The sequence below is a fragment of the Palaemon carinicauda genome, chromosome 1 (genome assembly GCF_036898095.1).
Source record: "Palaemon carinicauda isolate YSFRI2023 chromosome 1, ASM3689809v2, whole genome shotgun sequence".
Classification (NCBI taxonomy): Eukaryota; Metazoa; Arthropoda; class Malacostraca; order Decapoda; family Palaemonidae; genus Palaemon; species Palaemon carinicauda.
Genome location: NC_090725.1, coordinates 73,252,078 through 73,274,621, shown reverse-complemented (window position 1 = coordinate 73,274,621; position 22,544 = coordinate 73,252,078). Strand labels below are relative to the sequence as shown.

Sequence of the window (22,544 nt, the reverse complement as noted above, 5' to 3'; positions counted from 1 at the left end):
AGACTGTCAAGCAGTTACATGACGTTGCGTTCTGGTCCGCTACTAATGCACCAGTGAGTGTGGACTCTGCTTGTAAAGCATTGCCACCACGGTAGGTCTCTCCCTTGCTTGAGACTCAGCTTTTATCGGACAAGGTTCCTGTAGATGAGGAAGTTGCTGTTCCCCCCCCTACTGATATTCCCTTGAGGACTCTGTCAGATGGAGAGGAGCCTAAAGCTGCTTAGCCTCCTATGGACTTTAATTAAATCATGATGATTTTTTTAAGGATCTTTGTCCGGATCTTTTTGTAACTGCTGCTCCTCGTTCGCCTAAACGTCAGAGCTTACACTAGGCCTAGCTACTTCGAAGCCGTTGTTTTTAAGCTAGTGCTCTCTCGCTCTCCTAGAGAGCTTTACGTTGGCTAGGCGACTGGTTTTTCACCAGGAGGAGTTTGGGGGATACAGCCTTTGCTTTCCCTTCTTTTAAACTGGTTTATAGAGCGAGAGTCTGATATGACACGAGAGAAGTTCTCAGCTTGTGAGTTCATGCCTCTGCCCAGATAGACTTCTCAATTCTCGTAGACTCTCCCTGGCGCCTGGCCAGGAGACGCTCCAAGTTGTTTGCAGGTCAACTTCACAGCTGTTTTCGAGCCTTTGAAGTTTTGCTGTACAATTATGTAACGCATAATAAGGCTTTCAGGGATGGTAAACGGTACCACCTCAGTCGCTAACCCCGTCTGTTGCCACACCTGCTCCCGTAGACCCTAAATGGGCTTTGCTGCAAGACATGCAGTCCAAGCTTGCGTCCTTGATAGAGGACTTTAATGCGGAGAAGGTTGCTACCGAACCTTCTGGCCAACAACCTTCCAACCGGTCGGTTGTGCGCCCTGTTGACGCTGAGGTAACCTACTCGCGTCTGCCAGTTGAGGTGGTTCCTCCACAGATGCGACCCAGTGTGGGTTGCCAGCTGCACGTTGACGTTAAGCGACGCTCGGAGGTGGTTGTTGACGTTCAGGACGTTCAACAACCAGCAGAGGTGACTTGTTTTGACGCAGTGCGTCAACCTCAGCAACCCGGTAGGGTGTTGACTGCACAACCCAGACGGTCTAGACAGTCTCGGGTTGACGCTGTGCTTCCTCGCGCACCCATGATTGTTGACAGTTCACAGACTGTGCAGCAGTTCCATGATATTGCGTCCGGCTCCGTCACGCATCCACCAGTGCGATCGGACTCAGCGAGCCAGACGTTGCCCACTCCGTTGCCGTTTCCTCATCAGTTTTCGGATGAGGAACCCTCTGATGAGGACGTTGCTGAACAACAAGACGATCAGCCCCCAGAATAGATCAAGCCCTGCTATCCATCCAGAAGATGCTGAAGAAGGAACGCTGCTCAGTCAGGCTGTGGATGAGTCTGGTAGGGACGCTGTCATCCGTGGAACAATTTGTGTCACTAGGAAGACTACACCTCCGTCCTTTTCAATACCATCTAGCTTTTCACTGGAAAAAGGACAAGAAGCTAGAAGCGGTCTCGATCCCGGTTTCCGAAAAGATAAAGTCTTGTCTGACTTGGTGGAAGGACAATATCAACCTAAGAGAGGGTCTTCCCCTGGCTGTTCAGACTCCCAATCACGTTCTCTTCTCGGACGCATCGGACGTGGGCTGGGGCGCGACACTAGACGGTCGGGAATGCTCAGGACTGTGGAACTCGAGTCAGAGGAGCATGCATATCAACTGCAAGGAGCTGTTGATAGTACATCTGGCCTTGAAAAGCTTCAAGTCTCTCCTTCGAGGCAAAGTGGTGGAAGTTAACTCGGACATCACCACGGCCTTGGCGTACATCTCCAAACAAGGAGGTACCCACTCACTGACGTTGTACGAGATCACAAGGGACCTGCTCATCTGGTCAAAAGGTCAAGACATCTCCCTAATAACGAGGTTCATCCAAGGCGACTTGAGCGTCATAGCAGATTGTCTCAGTCGGAAAGGGCAAGTAATTCCAACCGAATGGACCCTCCACAAGGATGTGTGCAAGAGACTTTGGGCCACTTGGGGTAAAACCATCCATAGATCTCTTTGCAACCTCGCTGACCAAGAGGCTTCCAATCTATTGCTCTCCAGTCCCGGACCCAGCAGCAATACATATAGATGCTTTCCTCCTAGATTGGTCACATCTGGATCTCTACGCATTCCCACCGTTCAAGATTGTCAACAAGGTACTGCAGAAGTTCGCCTCTCACGAAGGGACAAGGTTGACGTTAGTTGCTTCCCTCTGGCCCGCGAGAGAATGGTTCACCGAGATACTTCGATGGTTAGTAGACGTTCCCAGTAGTCTTCCTCTAAGGGTAGACCTTCTACGTCAGCCACACGTAAAGAAGGTACTCCAAAGCCTCCACGCTCTTCGTCTGACTGCCTTCAGTCTATCGAAAGACTCTCGAGAGCTAGAGGCTTTTCGAAGGAAGCAGCCAGTGCGATTGCTAGAGCAAGGAGAGCTTCTTCCATTAGAGTCTACCAATCGAAGTGGGAAGTCTTCCGAGACTGGTGCAAGTCAGTTTCTGTATCCTCGACCAGTACCTCTGTAGCTCAAATAGCTGTTTTTCTCTTATACCTGAGAAAAGGACGATCCCTTTCAGCTCCCACTATCAAGGGCTACAAAAGCATGTTGGCATCGGTCTTCCGGCATAGAGGCTTAGATCTTTCCAAACATAAAGATCTGCAAGACCTCCTTAAGTCTTTTGAGACCACCAAGGAGCGTCGTTTGGCTACCCCTGGATGGAATTTAGCCGTGGTACTAAGATTCTTCATATCAGACAGGTTGGAGCCGTTACAATCAGCCTCCCTGAAAGATCTCACTCTTAAGACTCTTTTCCTGGTATGCTTAGCCTCGGCTAAAAGAGTCAGTGAGATTCATGCCTTCAGCAAGAACATAGGATTTTCGTCAGAAAAAGCCACTTGTTCGCTACAACTTGGTTTTCTAGCCAAAAATGAGCTGCCTTCTCGGCCTTGGCCTAAATCTTTCGATATCCCCAGCTTATCGGAGATCGTAGGCAATGAACTAGAAAGAGTCTTATGCCCTGTTAGAGCTCTTAAGTTCTATTTAAAGCGTACTAAACCTTTACAAGGCCAATCTGAAGCTTTATGGTGTTCAGTTAAGAAACCATCCTTGCCTTTGTCAAAGAATGCTTGGTCAGACTTTATCAGATTGTTAATACGAGAAGCTCATTCACATCTGAGTGAGGAAGACCTAACTTTGCTTAAGGTGAAGACGCACGAAGTTAGAGCTGTAACAACTTACGTGGCCTTTAAGCAAAATATATCTCTGCAAAGTATAATGGACGCAACCTATTGGAGAAGCAAGTCAGTGTTCGCGTCATTTTACTTGAAAGATGTCCAGTCTCTTTACAAGAACTGCTACACACTGGGACCATTCGTAGCAGCGAGTGCAGTAGTGAGTGAGGGCTCAACCACTACAATTCCCTAATTCCATACCCTTTTAATCTTTCTCTTGAAATGTTTTTATTGTTGTTTTTTGGGTTGTCCGGAAGGCTAAGAAGCCTTTCGCATCCTGGTTGATTTGGCGGGTGGTCAAAGTCATTTCTTGAGAGCGCCTAGATTAGGGGTTTTGATGAGGTCCTGTTGTATGGGTTGCAACCCTTGATACTTCAGATCCTAGGGGTCGTTCAGCATCCTAAGAGGATCGCGAGGCTCCGTAAGGAAGACGTACTTAAAAGGCAGAGAAATTGTTCAAGTCGACTTCCTTACCAGGTACCTATTTATTTTGTTTTTGTTATTTTGATAACTTCTAAAATGAAATAAAAACTCTTAGCTCATAAAAGTGTAAACATATATTGCTGGTCTCTACCCACCCCCCTGGGTGTGAATCAGCTATATAATCACCGGCTAAGTTAAATATTGAAAAATGTCATTTTGATAATAAAATAAATTTTTGAATATACTTACCCGGTGATTATAAATTAAAGGACCCTTCCTTCCTCCCCAATAGAGACGCAGTGGGACGAGGAGAAAATTGAGTCTTTGTTTACATTGAGTACTGGGTATCTGGACGACAGATGGCGCTGTTGGGCACACCCGCAACCTGTGTAGCGATCGCTGGCGAGTTTTTACCGTAGAGTTGTCTGTCGGGCAACAGAGTTGCAGCTATATAATCACCGGGTAAGTATATTCAAAAATTTATTTTATTATCAAAATAACATATTTCAATGAAGAAAAATAAGAAAATTATAATAAATATAGAATTATCAGTAAATTCCCTATTTGTTAATGAGAAAATTTAATTTTCTCGAAATCTTTAAAGATTACCATCACAGGATATGAATATTTTTCAAATACAATGGTCATACCCAGTCCCTTCCCTCTTAAATCACTCATAGCTGTCAATGGCTGTGTCATTTTTCCCCTTCTGACAACATATAAATAATTGAAAATTGCAGGGCTGAAAATTATGGCCGGACATATTTCTTGTTTTTAATCTTATGCTGTGTTTAACCTGCTAAGCTGGATTGGTGTAGATATAGGTAAGCCTTAACGCATGGCATTTAAATGTTAATGTTAAAGTAAGGCTGTGTCACAATATCTATTTCAGAAAGAGTGCTATGCAAGAATCTAATCTTTAAAATGAACAGTTTATTATACTGTACAACAAAGATCCTCGGAGTTGATATTGTGTTAATATTTTGTAATTATTTAAATTTTACAGTTAATACTCAATCTTAGTGTAGTGAGGGACACAAAAAGTTTACAGTTATTTTTAGCACTAGACACATGGATATAAACAATTGCTTGCAGCTTAGTGAATCAGGTTTGACATCCTCCCCTAACTACTACAAAGACACTCAGATCTCCCTCTTGAAATGAGATCTTTTTATTAAATTCTTGGAAGTGGGGTCTCTTGCCCCCATGTAGTTGTTAGAGGTGTTGTGCCATTATGTGTTGCAAGACACAGGGCTCTTAACCTTTTGCCCTTCCTTCCTCTCACACTTCGACCTGGGAGATAAAGAGATGGATTAAAATGGGGTTGTGTTGATGTTTTCTATGACACTGCATAGTCAGCATCTTTATATTGTTGATGAAATTCACTATTTATCATTTCTTATGAGGTCATAAGCCATTGCTCCTTGACCCAATACTTGTACAGTAGGGTCCCGAATTAAGCGTGTTCGAATTACACGATTCCCCTTTTCCGCGATCGCTATTTTTCAAAAATAAATTTTCTGTATCTGCGAGGCTGTTCAAAGTTCGCGAGTCAAGCACTACAAAATGTATCAAATCTATTGTCTTTTTAAGTATATTGGTAGCCCTAAATACGGTGATTTATAATAAATGTTACAAAACAATATTAACATTACATTTCATTAACATAATTTCATAATGAATAGCCTATTTAAGGATAAAATTCCACATCAACAATGAAATCAACTGTTAACTGTGCGAGTCCAGCTGACAAAATGTAAACAGAAATGTGGTTACGTTCTCGGCAATCTTTATCTTTCTCCAACCTTACGATAATTGTAATGGTAGTGTTAATGATGGTATATTAAAGCATTATTTTTGTTTAGTACAGTATATTTAAAAGCCTTATTTTTGCCTCTGGGCGTTCAAGGTTTTCACGAGTAGACTGGGTTCATTTATCAGCAGTGAATATCTTAAACTTCGGTAACGAGTCGTCAATATTTTGTCATATTTTAAACAGTATACATTTGATTTGCAAACATTGGTTTTGTAGAGTAGACGGTAAAATAAAATCTAGAGAGAGAGAGAGAGAGAGAGATTTCTGAGAAATCTCTCTCTCTCTCTCTCTCTCTCTCTCTCTCTCTCCGTAAGAAATAAAACCATAGTTCACATATGGCAACTTGAGTTTAAGAATGAAATTAACATGAATATTGTTAGTTGTGGCGATCAATTCCTCGCTTCAGGGGGTACACGAAACAAAAACAAGACATTCAATTACAACAGCTGATTCTCTCTCTCTCTCTCTCTCTCTCTCTCTCTCTCTCTCTCTCTCTCTCTCTCTCTATACAATACTTACAAATAGATGAAGAAACCAAAATCGGTTTTCTTGAAGTGTCAATTAAATACAAAACAAAAAAATTATACCGTGTATACATCCATTTCAATCATAGCTTAAAATACGGTAACCGATTTCGTCCGCAAACCACTATTTTTTAGGAAACACCATTCTATTCCAGAAAATTTTTACTCTTTAAATGTCAATTGCGCTATAATAAAACATGTACTTATGTTGTTAAATTTCGGGTGTGTTTTAAAAATCGAGTATTGATAACTTATTTTTGTTTTACTTTTGGCTGTGATCACATCAGCTGATGTCTAGCTTCCGCGCGAATACAATAACAAAGAATTGTTTACACTTTCTTAACTTATTCAAACCATCTATACAGTTAATATTACATAAACACCAATGTGTTATAACCTATCATATTTATTGTTTAGTACTTTAAAACCATCCCTCTCTCTCTCTCTCTCTCTCTCTCTCTCTCTCTCTCTCTCTCACATCGAACGTTATAGCGGTAACCTAATTGTTCGGTGACTTTAAAAATAGGCCTAGTACTTTCTTCTTTTACCTTTTTTGCATATGGATCCATAATTGAGGTGGGTACAAGTTGACTTATAACTGAAGTTAGGAAAAGTATTTTGGATATGGAAAGGACAATTATCTTTCGTAACAGTTTAGAATTATCGTAAGTTATCACTCTGTCATTAGCGGCAGTTTGCTATTGTGGATTAAACGCATAAGGAAAAAAAAAATTCCAGCTTTGCTACGAATTTAGGAATTTATATGGATACGGTAAGTAAAATATTTGTAATAACATAATGTTTACTAAATGTTTGTAATATCATTAGTTATAACTTAGATCATGTGTGTTTAATGCATTCGTTTGTTTATTATGATCGAAGATGGAGCGTAAACAAATGGAAGGTTTCCGTTTCAGGCGGCATCATAAAGAAAAACATTTCATAAATGGCATTCATTTCATTTATTTGAAAGTTCTAATAAAAAATAATTAGAACATTGGTAATAACAAATTCAACATATAATCTATACTTGGTAAAATTGCTGTCAATTCAAAAACACAGATGTATAAATGCGTCTGTTTCTTCGTTGTGATCAGAGATAAACGTAAACAAAACATTGGTTGTCGTTTTCTATTGTGCTTTTTAGCGTGTTTAGGAAACGCATGATATAAAATCGCCTTTATTTTGATAATTCTGGATTTTCAATCATACAACAAGCTAGTCTATAGAGTGATGGTTTTGCTATTCACCAGTTGTATTATACAATAGATATGACAAACATTAAAATTTGTCTGTATTTTGGGTTGTGTTATAACGGGAAATATATGGTGTTTACACCTATCCTGGTTGTAATTTTAACCATTTTTCAAGTTATTAGAACTTTAAAGTATATTAAATGTTTTATTTATTTACAAGAACAATTTGATATTATAAAGAAATACAGTATAGTACAAAGAAAGTATTGGAAATGGGTAGTACAGTAAACACATTTGAATAGGCAAATTGCTGTTTGCCATGGCCGCAATGGAATTATTTCTGTTAGTTGTGTGTTTCGAAATTCGCGATTTTCCATTTACACGAGGTCATTAATCGACCAAATTCTCGCATAATTCGGGACCCTACTGTATTTCCATTTTACGTGGCAGCCTCATCTCCAGCTAGCAGCTTTTCTATTGATGTTAAATAGAATTATTCATTCCACCATTCTCCGTACAAAGGGGGGGATGGATATGTTCAGGCAAACCCATCAAATTGTTTATGTCTTGCTTGACAGAAAAAAAGGATTTTCTTTTTACAACAATTTTGGTTGCCTGGGCTGTGAATCTCGTGGTACTTTCGACCCTGGTTCACTGGGTATCTTGGATACTATTCTCCTCACCTTATCAAGTCTGAGATCAGCAATCCCAGGATTTAAGCCAGCTAGTTTGGTAATAGGGACTTCATCCCACCTAAGGATGAGTCTCCTATTGATTTGATGAAGGTTGTATTTACAGTATGTAAGAACAAATCCCAAATTTTAAAAATAATTTGTAATTTTTGTAACCATACAAACCTGAGCCCTTTAAGTCAACTTCCTGCCATCGCCTCCCTCAAAAGTCCCAGATACGATCAGAGTGACTGTTCAGCGTACCAGCAAGAGGTTGGGCTTTCCTGCTATTGGCCAATAATTACCGGCTACTGTTGACACCCCATTATTGATCTCGTGTAAAAGGGCTCAGGTATGTACAGATAGAAAAAATGAAAAAATCTTTCAAAACTTGGGATATCTAGGTTCTGTAGCTTTTATGCTTGATAGCTATATGCCTTTAGCTTAGGCTGAAACTCTAACTCTTTTCATAATTTTTTTGTCTCCCTATCAGGAAGTGCCTCAGTCACATGTAGTGAACACGGATGTAGGAGAAATGCCTGAGGGTGCCAATTTCTCTGATGATAATGAACCAGATGATAGACCAGAAGATGATCCTCACAGAGCTCTTGACATAAATCTGGATGAGTAAGTAAAATTCTCTCTCTCTCTCTCTCTCTCTCTCTCTCTCTCTCTCTCTCTCTCTCTCTCTCTCTCTCCTCTCTCTCTCTCTCTCTCTCTCTCCTCTCTCTCTCTCTCTCTCTCCTCTCTCCTCTCTCTCTCTCTCTCTCTCTCTCTCTCTCTCTCTCTCTCCTCTCTCTCTCTCTCTCTCTCTCCTCTCTCTCTCTCTCTCTCTCTCTCTTTTTTTTTTTTTGAGATATTTTACAATTATCCTGTACATTGTTATAATTCATTTTTCTTTTCCATACAAATGTATATTATATATTTATTACTAAATATTTTTATAACAGGCCCCTTGCACCCAATGAAGTTCTTCCAACTAGAACACACTATGAAGTCAGGTCTAAACCTTCTGAAGAAAATACTACCTCGAATCTCATCGGTGAAACCCCAAGCAAAAAGAAATCTAGCAAAAAGGTGAAAAGAGAAAAACATAAAAAACATGAGAAGACGAAGAAAAAGAAAGAGGTCCAATCAGAAGATAAGCCACAGGAAAGCCTTATATTAGATTTGATTGATCCGCTTCAAGGAGTATCGGTGTCTTCGGAAGAGGCGCCCGCCAATGCTAACCACGTTAATGGAGTTCTAGAGACAGAGGGTGAAAGTAAAGAAGCGGTAAGCGATGTAAGTTTGGTATTACATGTGTGCATGGGTGTGTGTGTACAGATTTTGGCTTGCTTCAGAAGTTCATCATGTTTGAAGTTGCACAGTGTAAGCATGATTTATCATCTTTTCATTCAACTCTAATTGTAAGTATTTTTTTTGTAAAATTTACTTATGTTGATTTTACTGTAGTTTATGCCTTTCCAATTCTTACCAATATTCGTAAGTTAATAAGTTCAGAATTTATACGAACAATAGTATTATGTTGGTAGCTCCAGTCATCGTAGACAATCAATTTTGAAAGGGGTCTATCCAAACCCATAGCCTACATGCTACCTTTAACTGCAGGGAGGACCAAAGGGGTTTTGCAATTGTGTGGATTGTCTTCCATAAGTTTCAAAAGACAGTCTACTAATAATCTGTATCAAAGACACTGGAATTTTGAATTTTACAAGTCAAAATATGTTGATGACTAAGCTAGTTAGGATGATAATGGTGAGTTTTTACGTTGCTTGCCTTTTACGTTAACAGGTGTTGTGGTTTTTCTACACCATGCTTATGCCACAGAAAAATTAGAAATAAAGATGGTAGCAGCTGGGGAAAATTGTTGTTTATACAAGCTTTCGAAATGCATAGCATCTTTCCAGGAGGAACAAAGATTTTACAAACATCTTTAAAAATAAATTTTTTTAATGTAGTTTTATTCTAATTTTTATTGTAGCCAAGATTATCTTTTCAAGAATGAATAGCATACGAATTTCAGGTAAACATTTTAAGTAATTAGTTTCTTATTAATAATGAAGTTATGATTATTTACAGTTGTGTGTAATTCAATCATTTAACTTTTAAAATCTAAAGATTCTCATACAGTTATGAGCATAAATTACAAACATGGCAATATAAAAATTGATATAAGACATACTGTAGATGGTTAAGGGTGATTTATCGTATCAAAATTTGTTGAGATCAGGACTTTACTGTATTGATACAGTTATACTCGTTCTCTTCCCAACGTGCAACATGAGCAGTAATGCTTATTGGAGCCATGCTGTATTGTATAGTTTGGGTTAAGATTGATTCAGATGTATAATAACCCTTTTACCCCCAAAGGACGTACTGGTACGTTTCACAAAACTCATCCCTTTACCCCCATGGACGTACCGGTACGTCCTTGCAAAAAAATGCTATAAAATTTTTTTTTTTCATATTTTTGATAATTTTTTGAGAAAATTCAGGCATTTTCCAAGAGAATGAGACCAACCTGACCCCTCTATGACAAAAATTAAGGCTGTTAAAGCGATTTAAAAAAATATACTGCAAAATGTGCTGGGAAAAAAATAACCCCTGGGGGTTAAGGGTTGGAAATTTCCAAATAGCCTGGGGGTAAAAGGGTTAAGGGAAAGTTCAGAAGTTTTTATTTTAACTATAGGAAGAATTGTATTCAAGTTTCTTTGTTGAGCTTTTTGTATTTTGCCGATGCAATATTGAAACAGCATCTATCAGAAGGTGTAATAGAGGAATGGCCGTACATTTTATGTTTTAAAGATATGCTCATCCTCATGCATGCTGTCATTTGAGTGCTTGAGGAAAATTTTAAGGGTGTATGTTTCATAGCTTTGGATGACTAGAAATCAAGACAATTATAGGGAATTCAATAACAATAAATTTAGATATGTTATTTTATATACAGTACTGCTAATAAGTACATAGAAGCTAATCATTAATTTGCTTCATTGCATATATTTTTTCAACTAAAATTGTCATGTATAGTATGTTTATTGCTATCACATTTGACTATGCATAGTAATGTCAAGTCTTTATCACAAATAGCTACAGTGTACAGCTTTGTGTGATTTTTAAAAAAGTATTAAGAATTATTTACAGATTTGTCACCATATTACAAGAATTATTTAGAAATGTCATTATTTTCTCTATGATAAAAGTCTCATGTACTCCATCAAAAACATCAATTAAATAATTTGAAGAGAGGTAAAAACATCGATTAAATAATTTGAAGAGAGGTAAAAACATCGATTAAATAATTTGAAGAGAGGTAAAAACATCGATTAAATAATTTGAAGAGAGGTAAAAACATCGATTAAATAATTTGAAGAGAGAATAAACTCGTTCAATTTGGAACTTGTAAAGGGCATCTCTTGTACAAGTTGTCATTATTTGCTACGAGCAGAAACAAAAGTTCTGGGAGCACCATCCGATACAGAAACATATTTGTTAGACCTGAATAAACATGGCACAGACATTTGTTAATGATGATTAGAGAGAAAAACCTTGAGGTGGAGTGTGGAATATAGTTTTAATGTCTTAAAACACAGTAAAATAAGATAAAAAAAAAAAATGCATAATTTGAGAGCTATAGATTTTATGTATACTTTTTCAAGTTAGTCTCGGTGAAGACTGTAATTAGATTTTTATTCATGTTTGCAGTTCAACTTTGATATTCTTTTATTTTAGTTAATGCAGCAAGAAATTAAGTTTATATAGGGTGATCCACATTTTTTAACGTAGCTCTTGAAAGTGATTACTGTACCATTATCATCACATTTTGGGATAAACTTTTTTTAGCATTTATGAATAATTGCCATTTACAAGGGCTGGACTTCATCACTGACATGGCCCTTTTATATTGACAACAAGGAGTGTACATAAGTATAAGCATAAGGGTAATTTACTGTAAATCATTTACAGCCTTCTGATGATCTGGCCTTTTGGCTATCAACTGATTCAACAAATGTGGCCACAAAAGTAGCTGAGAAGGACTCAGGTTTAGAAAAATCAACTAACAATGCAGCATCACCAGCTCCTGAAATTTCTGACAAACCAGAGGTGAGTGATATATGGTATGATTTTTTCTAATTTGAAAAAAATAAGGTTTTGATGAAAGAACATCCTATTTTTAGGGAAATTCTTTGTGTTCCCCAAGAAGACTTTCCTGTAAAAGGTTAGAGAAAGGAATCCTATGCGACATAAAATTCACACTGACTGTGTGTATACTGTAAGGTAGACCCACAGGTTCAGGTTGTATTAAACCCTTCAGAGAACCTCCAAAGGTGAAATTCATCAAGCAACCGATAACACGTCATCACCGGGAACCAATACTACTACTGGAGAGAATATTATTGGGGTACTTTATTTGGGCCCATATTCAGAGTAAGATTCCAACGTACCCCTTCCTTAAACTAGACTAGGGAGGAGAGAGGGTCCTGGAGACTGCATAGCACCTGCCTTTTTGGGGTTAATGTGCTCTGTTGTCTCCCCCGACTAATACCTGAGCAATACTAGAGTAGACTCGTGTACCAAGGAGGACAATCGTCTAGATCCAAATAAACAACATATTCATGTGTGTATGGATAAAATGAAAAACTAACAAGTTGTGCACTCATTTCATAAGGGAAGTCCCTGGGAAAGGAGTTAATGCCTGAAATGATGCTTCCCTTCGTACATAACACAAATGAGCTGAAAAGCACGCACGCATGTAGTACCGCTTGGATTTGTTTAAGGTAGTATATTATAAATACTCTATTCCCAGACCAACTCATAAAGCTCTGGATGTCCTGAAACTGCATATTTGTAGAAATGCCAGTAGGAAACCATTTTTCTCACATCATGGATTTTAGGGATGGAGAACATCAGCTTTTTTTTTTATAAGGGTTGTCATTAGAATACAGACAGCCTTTGTAAGCTGTGACTTGTTCTTTTTGATGTTTTGAAATAGAATACCTTCTGAAGACATGCATCTCTGCAAATATAACTGCATGGTAGATACCAGAGAGAGGTTACCATCCCCAGGTAGTGAATTTATGATATATAAGAGGATCCCACTTTTGATATGGATTTCACTTTAAGCCAAAAATTGGAGACCAAGTTTCAGAACCAGGAGACTGCCAGGAGTGATGGTGATAAACTCCAGTTCTGTGCACAAGGCAGCTGGCTCACTGTCTCTTGTTCATAAGGCTAATGATATAAAAAATGCCTTCTGGCCCAACACTTTTAAGGAAATTGTGAATAGTTTGGTTTTGCTAAAAGCTCAAGCAATCAATCAAGAGCCAGGACACTAAAGGGGTTGGTAGTTGTGAAGTAAATGACCGAGTAATCTTGTGAAATGTATCAAAGTCTAAACCTTTATTAAAAGCCTGCTTGAGAGGGTCAGTCAATGCTGATTTTTATGATAAATTAGTGATAGCTTAAGCTTTTTATCTTATAAGAGGGGGACCAGAAAAGAAGCCAAGAAGTCCTATGTTATCTGGCACCAAAACCTCTCTCTCAGGAAGACCATCTATTCCTTCCACACTGATTGGTATTGTCTGTAGGAAGAAAACCTCTTGCAGCTCATCAAATAGGTCAAGTTGTATGCTAAAAATTATATTCCTTATGTATGGCAGAAAAAATCAAAACATGAAGATTCAGTCATGGAGGAGGCAGCAAAGATATTCCTACTTTGGTGGTGACGAGTAACAGGAATCCTCTGAAATCCTTAGGATAAACCCCTAAAAAGGTACATTCCTAGGGCAGGGTGAAGACTCCTTTCTACGATATGTATCATCAATTCTAATCTCAACTTGACCATTTTGGCCCGGAAGGGCATTTTCTGGCCTGGCACTGATGTGACCACTGAAGCATTAACCAAATTGAGATCGAGGAGAAATCCCACAGCTTCTGAGATTGCCTCTGCCAAGCTGGTGAGGACAGACTTGTGTATCTTAAGGAATTGTTCCTTAATCCTCAATGCGATTGTGGAACTTCTCTGACCAAGTCTACGAAGAACGGAAACCTGTCTAGCAGAAACCGGGGTTGGACCTAACCTAGCAAGCTGGCCAAACTCTCGTGAAACACCCAAAGGTTGCTCCCCAGGGAAGACTGAATCCTCCTCTGAGGACCCCTAGAGTACAAGGCCTCTGTTCTTCCTAGATCATCCTCTGACCCAAAATTTACCCCCCCCCCTGGGAAGGGGCCTTGTCTACTTCAACCCTTGTAATGCTGAATTCAGTGTTGATGGGCAAATGAGACTCTGTAGTTCCTTACTAGGTAAATACTGAGAAGAGCCCAAGATCTTGGCCCATTTTCACACCCATATTGAGAGGAGAAAATGTCACTTTCACTCAAGCTAATGGATCTTTAGTCTGAGCAGAATGAACCTATTGCCTGTAGGTAAGGCAATATTCTTGATCCCAAGACCTACCGGAAGATGCACAACAGTCGCTATTATAACATCACTGATTGTTACAACACTTATTATTTGGCTGGTTCATTATACCCAACTTGGCTACATGTACCCTTGATTTCACTCCTCTTTGATATGAAGTTCCAAATTTATATCTTTACTATATCCTCAAGGAGAAGAGCCTACCTATCCCCTCACCAAGAGACCTTACTAGCTCTCAGTGTTTTATGTATAAAAAAAGAAGCCTGAATATGGATAGCTCCTTTCTCGAACTATGCAGTAGATAGTCGCCCCTTCGATGAATCAAAGTCCTTGACTACATAGTAGATGGAACCTGTGACTTTGGAAAATGGTAGGTAGGAAAAAAAATGCAAATCTCATGTTAGGTTCAAATCAATTAGCCCTACCCATCCTTCAGTAACGCATTTATCTCTATAAGACAACCCTTAAATCCTAAAATTCACCCTTAAAAATTGGAGATCATCTTATATAACCAATCTGAAAATCTCACCTTGAATTCTGATTCGTATTTATTGGTAGGCCAGCCTAGGCCTTGGTACGATAACTGATGATAAAGGTAATCCAATCTTATTTACCTTATATATTATCGGCATAAGTTCATGAATAGTCTATATGAGGAAAAATTCCATATCGACAATAAAATTACCTTTTATGATTATCTTTGAGTCCAGCTGAGAAAATGTGAACCGAGTTGTAGTTGCATCCTCAGCAACCTTTGTCTTTCTCTTTCTCTAACCTTTAAATAATTTTAATGGTAGTGTTAATGATTGTAGTAATATTTAGGTTAGCATATTATTTGCTTTTTATTAAAAATCCATCATGATTGTAGTGGTAAATAACACAATTTTGGATTATTATTATTGTTATTTGTTATTATTATTACTAGCTAAGCTACAACCCTAATTGGAAAAGCAAGATGCTATAAGCCCAAGGGCTCCAACAGGGAAAAATAGCCTTATGAGGAAAGGAAATGAATAAATGATATGAGAAATAATGAACATTTAAAATAAAACATTTTAAAATCAGCAGCATCAAAACACATATTTCATATAAACTATAAAAAGGCTTATGTCAGCCTGTTCAACATAAAATCATTTGCTGCAAGTTTGAACTTTTGAAGTTCTACCAATTCAACTACCCAATTAGGAAGATCATTCCACAACTTGGTCATAGCTGGAATAAAACTTCTGGAATACTGTGTGGTATTAAGCCTCAGGAGGGAGAGGGCCTGGCTATTATAATTAACTGCATCCTTAGTGTTACAAATAGGATGGAACTGTCCGGGAAGATCTGAATGTAAGGGATGATCAGAATTAGGAAAAATCTTATACGACAAATATAACTACGTAATTGAACAACGGTGCCAGAGATTAATATCTAAATCAGGAATAAGAAATTTAGTAGACCGGAAGTTCCTGTCCTGTCCTGTTAAACCTTTTACCCCCAAAGGACGTACTGGTACGTTTCACAAAACTCATCCCTTTACCCCCATGGACGTATCGGTACGTCCTTGCAAAAAAATGCTATAAAAATTTTTTTTCATATTTTTGACAATTTTTTGAGAAAATTCAGGCATTTTCCAAGAGAATGAGACCAACCTGACCTCTCTATGACAAAAATTAAGAATGTTAGAGCAATTTAAAAAATATATACTGCAAAATGTTCTGGGGAAAAAATAACCCCTTGGGGGTTAAGGGTTGGAAATTTCCAAAGAGCCTGGGGGTGAAAGGGTTAGGCATTAATACTAATGTAGCCTTCTCTTTTTATGGCTGAATGATGTGTAGTATTTGATATATTTTTAGATATTTCCCATCTTTGCTGTCCTTGATATCACATGTATGGCATCCCATGATATTTTTTCACTGCTCTTGGTTTGATGTTACATATACTTGCATCATTTAAGATTTTTGTTTGTTTAGTGTATGTTTTTGTGCACACAGTAGTTCTTATCTCTTTTATATGTTTCTAAGATATATCAACTGTCTTGTGTATCATTTGTAAAGTTCTATTGATTCACATTGCAAAAAAAGATATTTAAAAATATGGTAATTCTGTCATTTGATTTTTGATCGATACTTCTCTGCCTACTAAATATTATTATCATTTTATAGTAATACTTAGAAACTGCCTTCATAGATAACAATAATTGGTATTTACTCCTTTGCTTTTTTTATTTAGATTAAAGCAGAATTATGTATGTGAGCATTGGTATGATTTTTTCAGAGCAAAACTAAGAAAAAGTCAAAAGATAAAGACAAGAAGCCTAAGAAAGAGAAAGAGAAGGAGAAGAAGAAACATGATAAAAAGAGTAAAAAGAAAGGAAAAGGAGAGACTGAGGCGAAAGACATTTCCAGCCGCAACAGAGCGGACTATGAGGAAACCAATGGTGTATGTGAGGAGGTAGAAGAGGAACCTGTGATACCCCAACCCCCGCCTTATTGTAGATTGCTTGCTGAAGACTCTGCCATTAAGCTGGTTAGTACATTTCTTACCAGTCATGATTTCTTAAGTTTAACAAGGTTAGAGGTTAGCTCACAATTCCTTGGAAGTCTTATTCATGCTCATCTGGGAGGCAGGCAAGATTTGTGTGCAGCTAAGTGAAGCTGGGCGAATTCCTTCTCTTTAGAGTCAGGGAACTGTACCAACATTTAATGGGACTTGATGAAAAGTAATGAGTTTGTGATAATAAAGAAATTGAGTATTTGTATTTGGGTTTAAAATGGAGGATAAATCTAGAATTCTGAAAGAGCAACCTTATCAATTGAATTGCTGTATTAGAAGTATGGAGAGGCTACATTGAATTCAACTTCTAAAATGTCATTATTTAAGAACTTGAACTTAGGGACAACGGTATGATACCTTTGGTATTCCCAAATTGAAAGAACTGTACAGTAGTTTATTTTCATAATGTTTTCTTCAGGTCTACTCTACGACAGCCATGGACGGCATGATGAGCCATGTAGTTGTAAACATTACCTTCTCTAATCTCAGTTCAAAAGATATTACTAAGCTGGAACTTAGTTTACCTGATTCAAGTGCTTTAAAGATTATAAGAACAGTAAGTATATGCAGGGTTTCATTTTTTTATGATTAAGGAATAAGAACAAATTTTACTGTTGTTTTATTTTACATTTTTGATATATATATTATTCTATAATTAGGTAGTGTTGTAAATCAAAACATAATAATATGCTTATATACATAGAATGTCAAACTAACTGTCAACTACGTAGAATAGAAATCTTACATGTGTCTTATTTTATAGGATCTGGATTCAGATATGTTGAATCTCCCTTGGACCTTAGCTCCTGGGCAATCTCAAGATAGTCAGGTGTCTTTCACTACCGAGGATGATACCATCCCACACAAGCTCAGGGGAACCTTATATTACTCTCAGGTAATTGTAATTTTTGGTCCTTTATGAGATAGCTCAAGAAGTGAAATGTTTTAGATACAGTAAATGACATTGTTGTATTATAAACTCTGTGGAACTTAGATTTTTTTTTTTTGGGAGGGGGTGAGAATTTCATTAGCAAAACTATCTAAATAAAGAAAAATATAAATACTGTTGTAATCTTGGTGACAATAGCTGAAGCACATTAGATTAATGTTGCCTAACCAGGTTAATAGTTTAACTGATAGGGGAGAGGTGTCATATTACTTGAAATAGTTGTGGAGTGATTTCTCAATCACATAATTTTCCATTATTATTTTAAAAAATTATAGTCTCTCTCTCTCTCTCTCTCTCTCTCTCACCCATTTATGATAAGTTGCCGTGCTTGTCAATTTTTAGTCATCTATGAAAAATTGAAATTAACATACCTAACTATCCTGAATCCAACAGGATAACCTATTTTGTTCTCTTCATACCATTGAGCTCCAAGCCCGAGATCAAAAGAATGCTTGGAGTGGATGGGTGTGTATCTCATTATTGAAGGGTTCATGTATGAAAACCATGGTTTTATGTCTTTTAACCAGCATTTGTTCATTACAACCTATTTTTCATAAGTTGTCTGAAATGCATTTTAGTTGACAATGACAGGAAATGCCTTAAAAATAAATATTGAGAGATCAGTTTTGGTAGGAGAAATGACACTTGAAACATAAGGGACCAGGGCCAAAGGAGTGTTCAGCCAGAACCAGAAAGATCTTTTGAACCTGTTATAGAGACTGGGGATTGTAGCCAATTCCAAGGAGTCTGATTCCATCTTAATCAGTTCTGTATTTGGGGATGATGATAACCTCAGGTCCCTTTTGGACTTTCCAGTTAGAGAACAGAAGTCTGAGCTTTCTTATGGCAAAAATATTAAAGAAATCAAAAGATCTTTCAGCCCCCAAGATGATGACCCTTTTAGGAACTATGGGCTCTTTCGAGAAATTCATTCCTGAAGCTCTATTCAGAATGAGGCCCTTTAGATTCCATTTATACTAGTATTGAGACACTTAAAAAAGATCTGTAAGCAGTTGGTTGGTTGGTTAGTTTGCCAATGTGGACCTTGATGTCACTTGGAACACTACCCTATATTTCTTGGTACCTGCCTTAGTCGTGTGTCTTATAGCTCTTAAATTAATTAATTTCCTTGGTTCTTAGAAGGCCAGCAGCCATTTCTTGTGGGAGGCAATTTTGACTTGCCTACCTGCTTGCTTACACTAGCCTGACTTCCTTTGCTTGATCTTGGGGTCATAATTAAATTATGTTCCTTCAGTAAGGCTTCTGAATTTTAACTGGACCTGACAATCTGAACCCTTGCTGTTCTACATCCCTAGTCACTGTATTAGATTGTGAGGTAGAAGACCAAGTAGGTAAGCTGGAGTCCTATATCCCTCCTGTTGCTGAAGTAAGCACCCATAAGCGACATCGCTTTTATTTTGGGAGATTGCGTTTCATATCGTAGGTGCTCTTAAATTTTTATTTAACTGAGTCTATATAAATATTTTTGTTGTTGATGTTTCTGCTAAACCTGTGAGATTACATGACCTTCTAGATGACATAACCTGTGAGATTACATGACCTTCTAGATGACAGTGAGTTTCTGTTTGCTTGCAAGCTCAGCCAATAGTTTATCACTGGTTTACTTTAGTTTTGTAAGTTCTAAAATAAGCTTTTATTACCCTTACATGTCTGGCCATAAAGACGTTGCAAATAATATATTGGATGATTTGTATTCAGTGAAGAACTTTAGTTAAAATAATGAATTATTGATTGGAAGGTGACGTCACATATGCTATACCTTTTGTCCATGAACCTTCGCATAGGCTTAGCACTAACGTACCGGTTGAGTTTGCTAGTCATTTCACATACCTTCCCTGAAAATGGATAAAAGCATTTCAGAAGATTAATTTTTTTTTTTTTTTTTAAACAGTAAGAACCATTCAGTACTACTGTATTTGGACAAAAGTTCAGTAATTAAAGTAGTATTGCTAAACTATTTTGTGGGTTTAGGGCCCCTAATTGCCCTATGACCAAAAATGCCAAATCATTTATAGTTTCAAGTTTATTCACATTACCTCATGAAGAATTAGATCTAAATCAAATGAAAGTCTTTAAAGTAAAGGTGCAGGCTATTAACAGTGCTGCTACTTCCTTAGATTTTGTAGAAACCTTTCTTGAAAAATCCCCTAAATTTTGTTGAAATCTTTCTTGAAGAATTCTATTTTATTTATTAAGATATCTAAGCTATAGGCCCCATAATTACAGCAAAGACATAGCCTAATTAGTTACGAGTTCAGTTAATTTATAACTCTTACCTATGAGCATATGGGGTTTTTTTATTTAAGAATTATTTTGGTAACAATCAAACATATCCTTTAAATGAAGAACTCTCATTAGAGACAAGCTACACTCTAGTATTTCTGTTGACTTCAGAAAACTATCTGGATTCCTGTATTTCAAATTCTATTTTGATATGGTTTGTTAAAAGTAGCCTAGAACAGGTTAATGAATATTGTTCATGGTATATTGCTTTTAGTTAAATTGATCCTATCCCTTTCCTTCACTGGCATCCCACCTCCAACAGTGTGTGGCAGTCAGAAATATGAACATCAGGTGAGGTTCATAGAAAAAAAAAATTTAATTAGAAGACTTTGAATTTCTATACTCACCTAATATTCATATATAGCCCGCCCTCCTCCTCACTGCCTCGCAGTATGAAGAGGATATGAATAAATTTGACTTGAAAGTTTGAAAGATAAAGAGACACTGCCATGTCAGTTACCACTTGAAACTTAAATGTTATTTCCTTTACTATGGCATGTATTTTAATGAATGGAAAGACAATGGGAAAAAAATTAATTTTACTGGTAAATATCAATTAGACAGAGCTTCTAGGGAAGCAATGTGAACATCAGGCAAGTATAGAAATAATTATGATTATTAAAATTCTGTTTTTCTCTTGAGAAATATTCCAAGGTGATGGGTAATACCTGTATACTAATACAGTCAGCTCCCACTCTTCCCAAGGGTTAGGTAACGGAGACAGGCGCAAATTCGCATATCTTTGGAGCCCTAAGGTGGGATAACTCCTAATCTAACCTAACAACTCACTACCCATTGCTTACGCTCTGATGAGTAACACATTAAGTATTGCCTATTATTGTTTTTACTTGGTTTCTATCGCAGTATAGTTGTTCCTATCTTGTAATACTGTATAACACTCACTAATACTGAAGTGGATACAGTATTTCTGTAATATACTACTATTTCTACAGTGAACCTTAACTGTGCTGTAAATGTTTGCGGTTTTTGTTTGGACGACTTGACTCACTGCACTCATAGCCTACAATTACAATAAACAACATTACTGTAATTTTTTACTGTACAATGTGTATACAGTACAATTTATGATTAACTAAGTGTACATGTACTGTACTTTATACAACGGCCACTAACCATTTTCGTATGAAGTTCTACACAGCAATCTTGCAATTTTACGCAATTGCTGATGCATCGGTGTCATCTTTAGCCCAGTATCATAGGAACTTTGACATCTACAGTAACTCGATAGTAATATTTATCCCATCTTCTACTTCAATGGGTTAGAAAATTAAAAGCTAATCATAAAATTATCATTAGTAACGTTATAATAATTTCGTAAACGCATACAGCCGCAATAACAACCGAACAAAAAACGGCTGTTTTATTATGAACAATTGAATCGGATAGCAGCTGTTTTGCTTGTATTTCAATCATCATATGATAGTAAACAAAATAGCGTAAGACTGACAGTTTTACATTATACCCTTATTCACTATGGAGAAAAGCTCAGGAAAATATATTGAGAAATATAAACTAAATAAGCTGTAAATGAAGGCTAAAAAACAAACTATATTCATAACCGCTATTCTGTTTTGAATCGGGAAAAGCTGTGTCTGAAGCTGAAGAAACAAAATGGAAATTTAGTGGGAACATATGAATGTGCAAACGTAATTAAATATAAATGCCGAATTTCGAAGAAAACACTACAAGATGTCTGAAAGCCGAGAATATAGTTTTGTTATAACACAATATAAATAATTTCTTGAACTGCTTTATAATCAAGCACCACAGAGCTAAAAATTATAAATTATCGTGCATCGGCAACATGAATGAAACTCTGGTTAACTTCTATATACGACTCAACTCAACAGTTGCTTGGCTTAAGGCCTAAATTTTATATTCAATTAAGTCAACTCAACTGTAAATGTAAATGACGTATGGAAGAAATATTTCAAATTAAACTATTGAAACTAGTATGCAATTGGAAAGTAGTAGATCAACTAATAATTGTTTCTTTTAGGAAATACGAAATATCCTTTGGTAGTATTCCTTATTCAGCTGATTTGGAAAGCATAAAATCTAAACACTGGAAAAGATAATTCACTATGTTTTCATTCCCAAATACAATACTAAAATAAGAATATTACATGCATTATTATTAGATACAGTTAAATGAAACACCAGTGTAATCAATTTAATAAAAATCCAGTTTATTTCAAATATAGCTGTAATTTTTACCACCGTAAATGGATGTACAGTTTGAATAACGATGAGTGAGGGCTGTGAGGCTGAGTCGGCGAGAGCTGTGAAGAGCTGGATGGAGAGAGAGGAAAGTGGTGCAAAGCAAGCCCAGTGCAAGATTTTTTTATCGCAAATACTTTTATTTTTTCTGTCACATATAAGTGAAATCGCGAAGTATAACATCACGTAAAGC

General features: G+C 37.1%; 1 protein-coding gene across 3 annotated transcripts in view; it reads left to right on the top strand.

The window, feature by feature from the left end:
- Nucleotides 1-22,544, top strand: part of g (adaptor-related protein complex 3, delta 1 subunit-like garnet) — a 229,698-nt gene that overhangs the window by 176,528 nt on the left and 30,626 nt on the right. For all 3 annotated transcript variants that reach the window (XM_068382137.1, XM_068382140.1, XM_068382127.1), the window contains exons 18-23: nt 8,386-8,519; nt 8,843-9,167; nt 11,862-11,999; nt 16,579-16,830; nt 17,276-17,413; nt 17,621-17,752. In XM_068382137.1, coding sequence (XP_068238238.1) covers nt 8,386-8,519; nt 8,843-9,167; nt 11,862-11,999; nt 16,579-16,830; nt 17,276-17,413; nt 17,621-17,752 — 1,119 coding nt within the window. The remainder of the gene's footprint in view (nt 1-8,385; nt 8,520-8,842; nt 9,168-11,861; nt 12,000-16,578; nt 16,831-17,275; nt 17,414-17,620; nt 17,753-22,544) is intronic.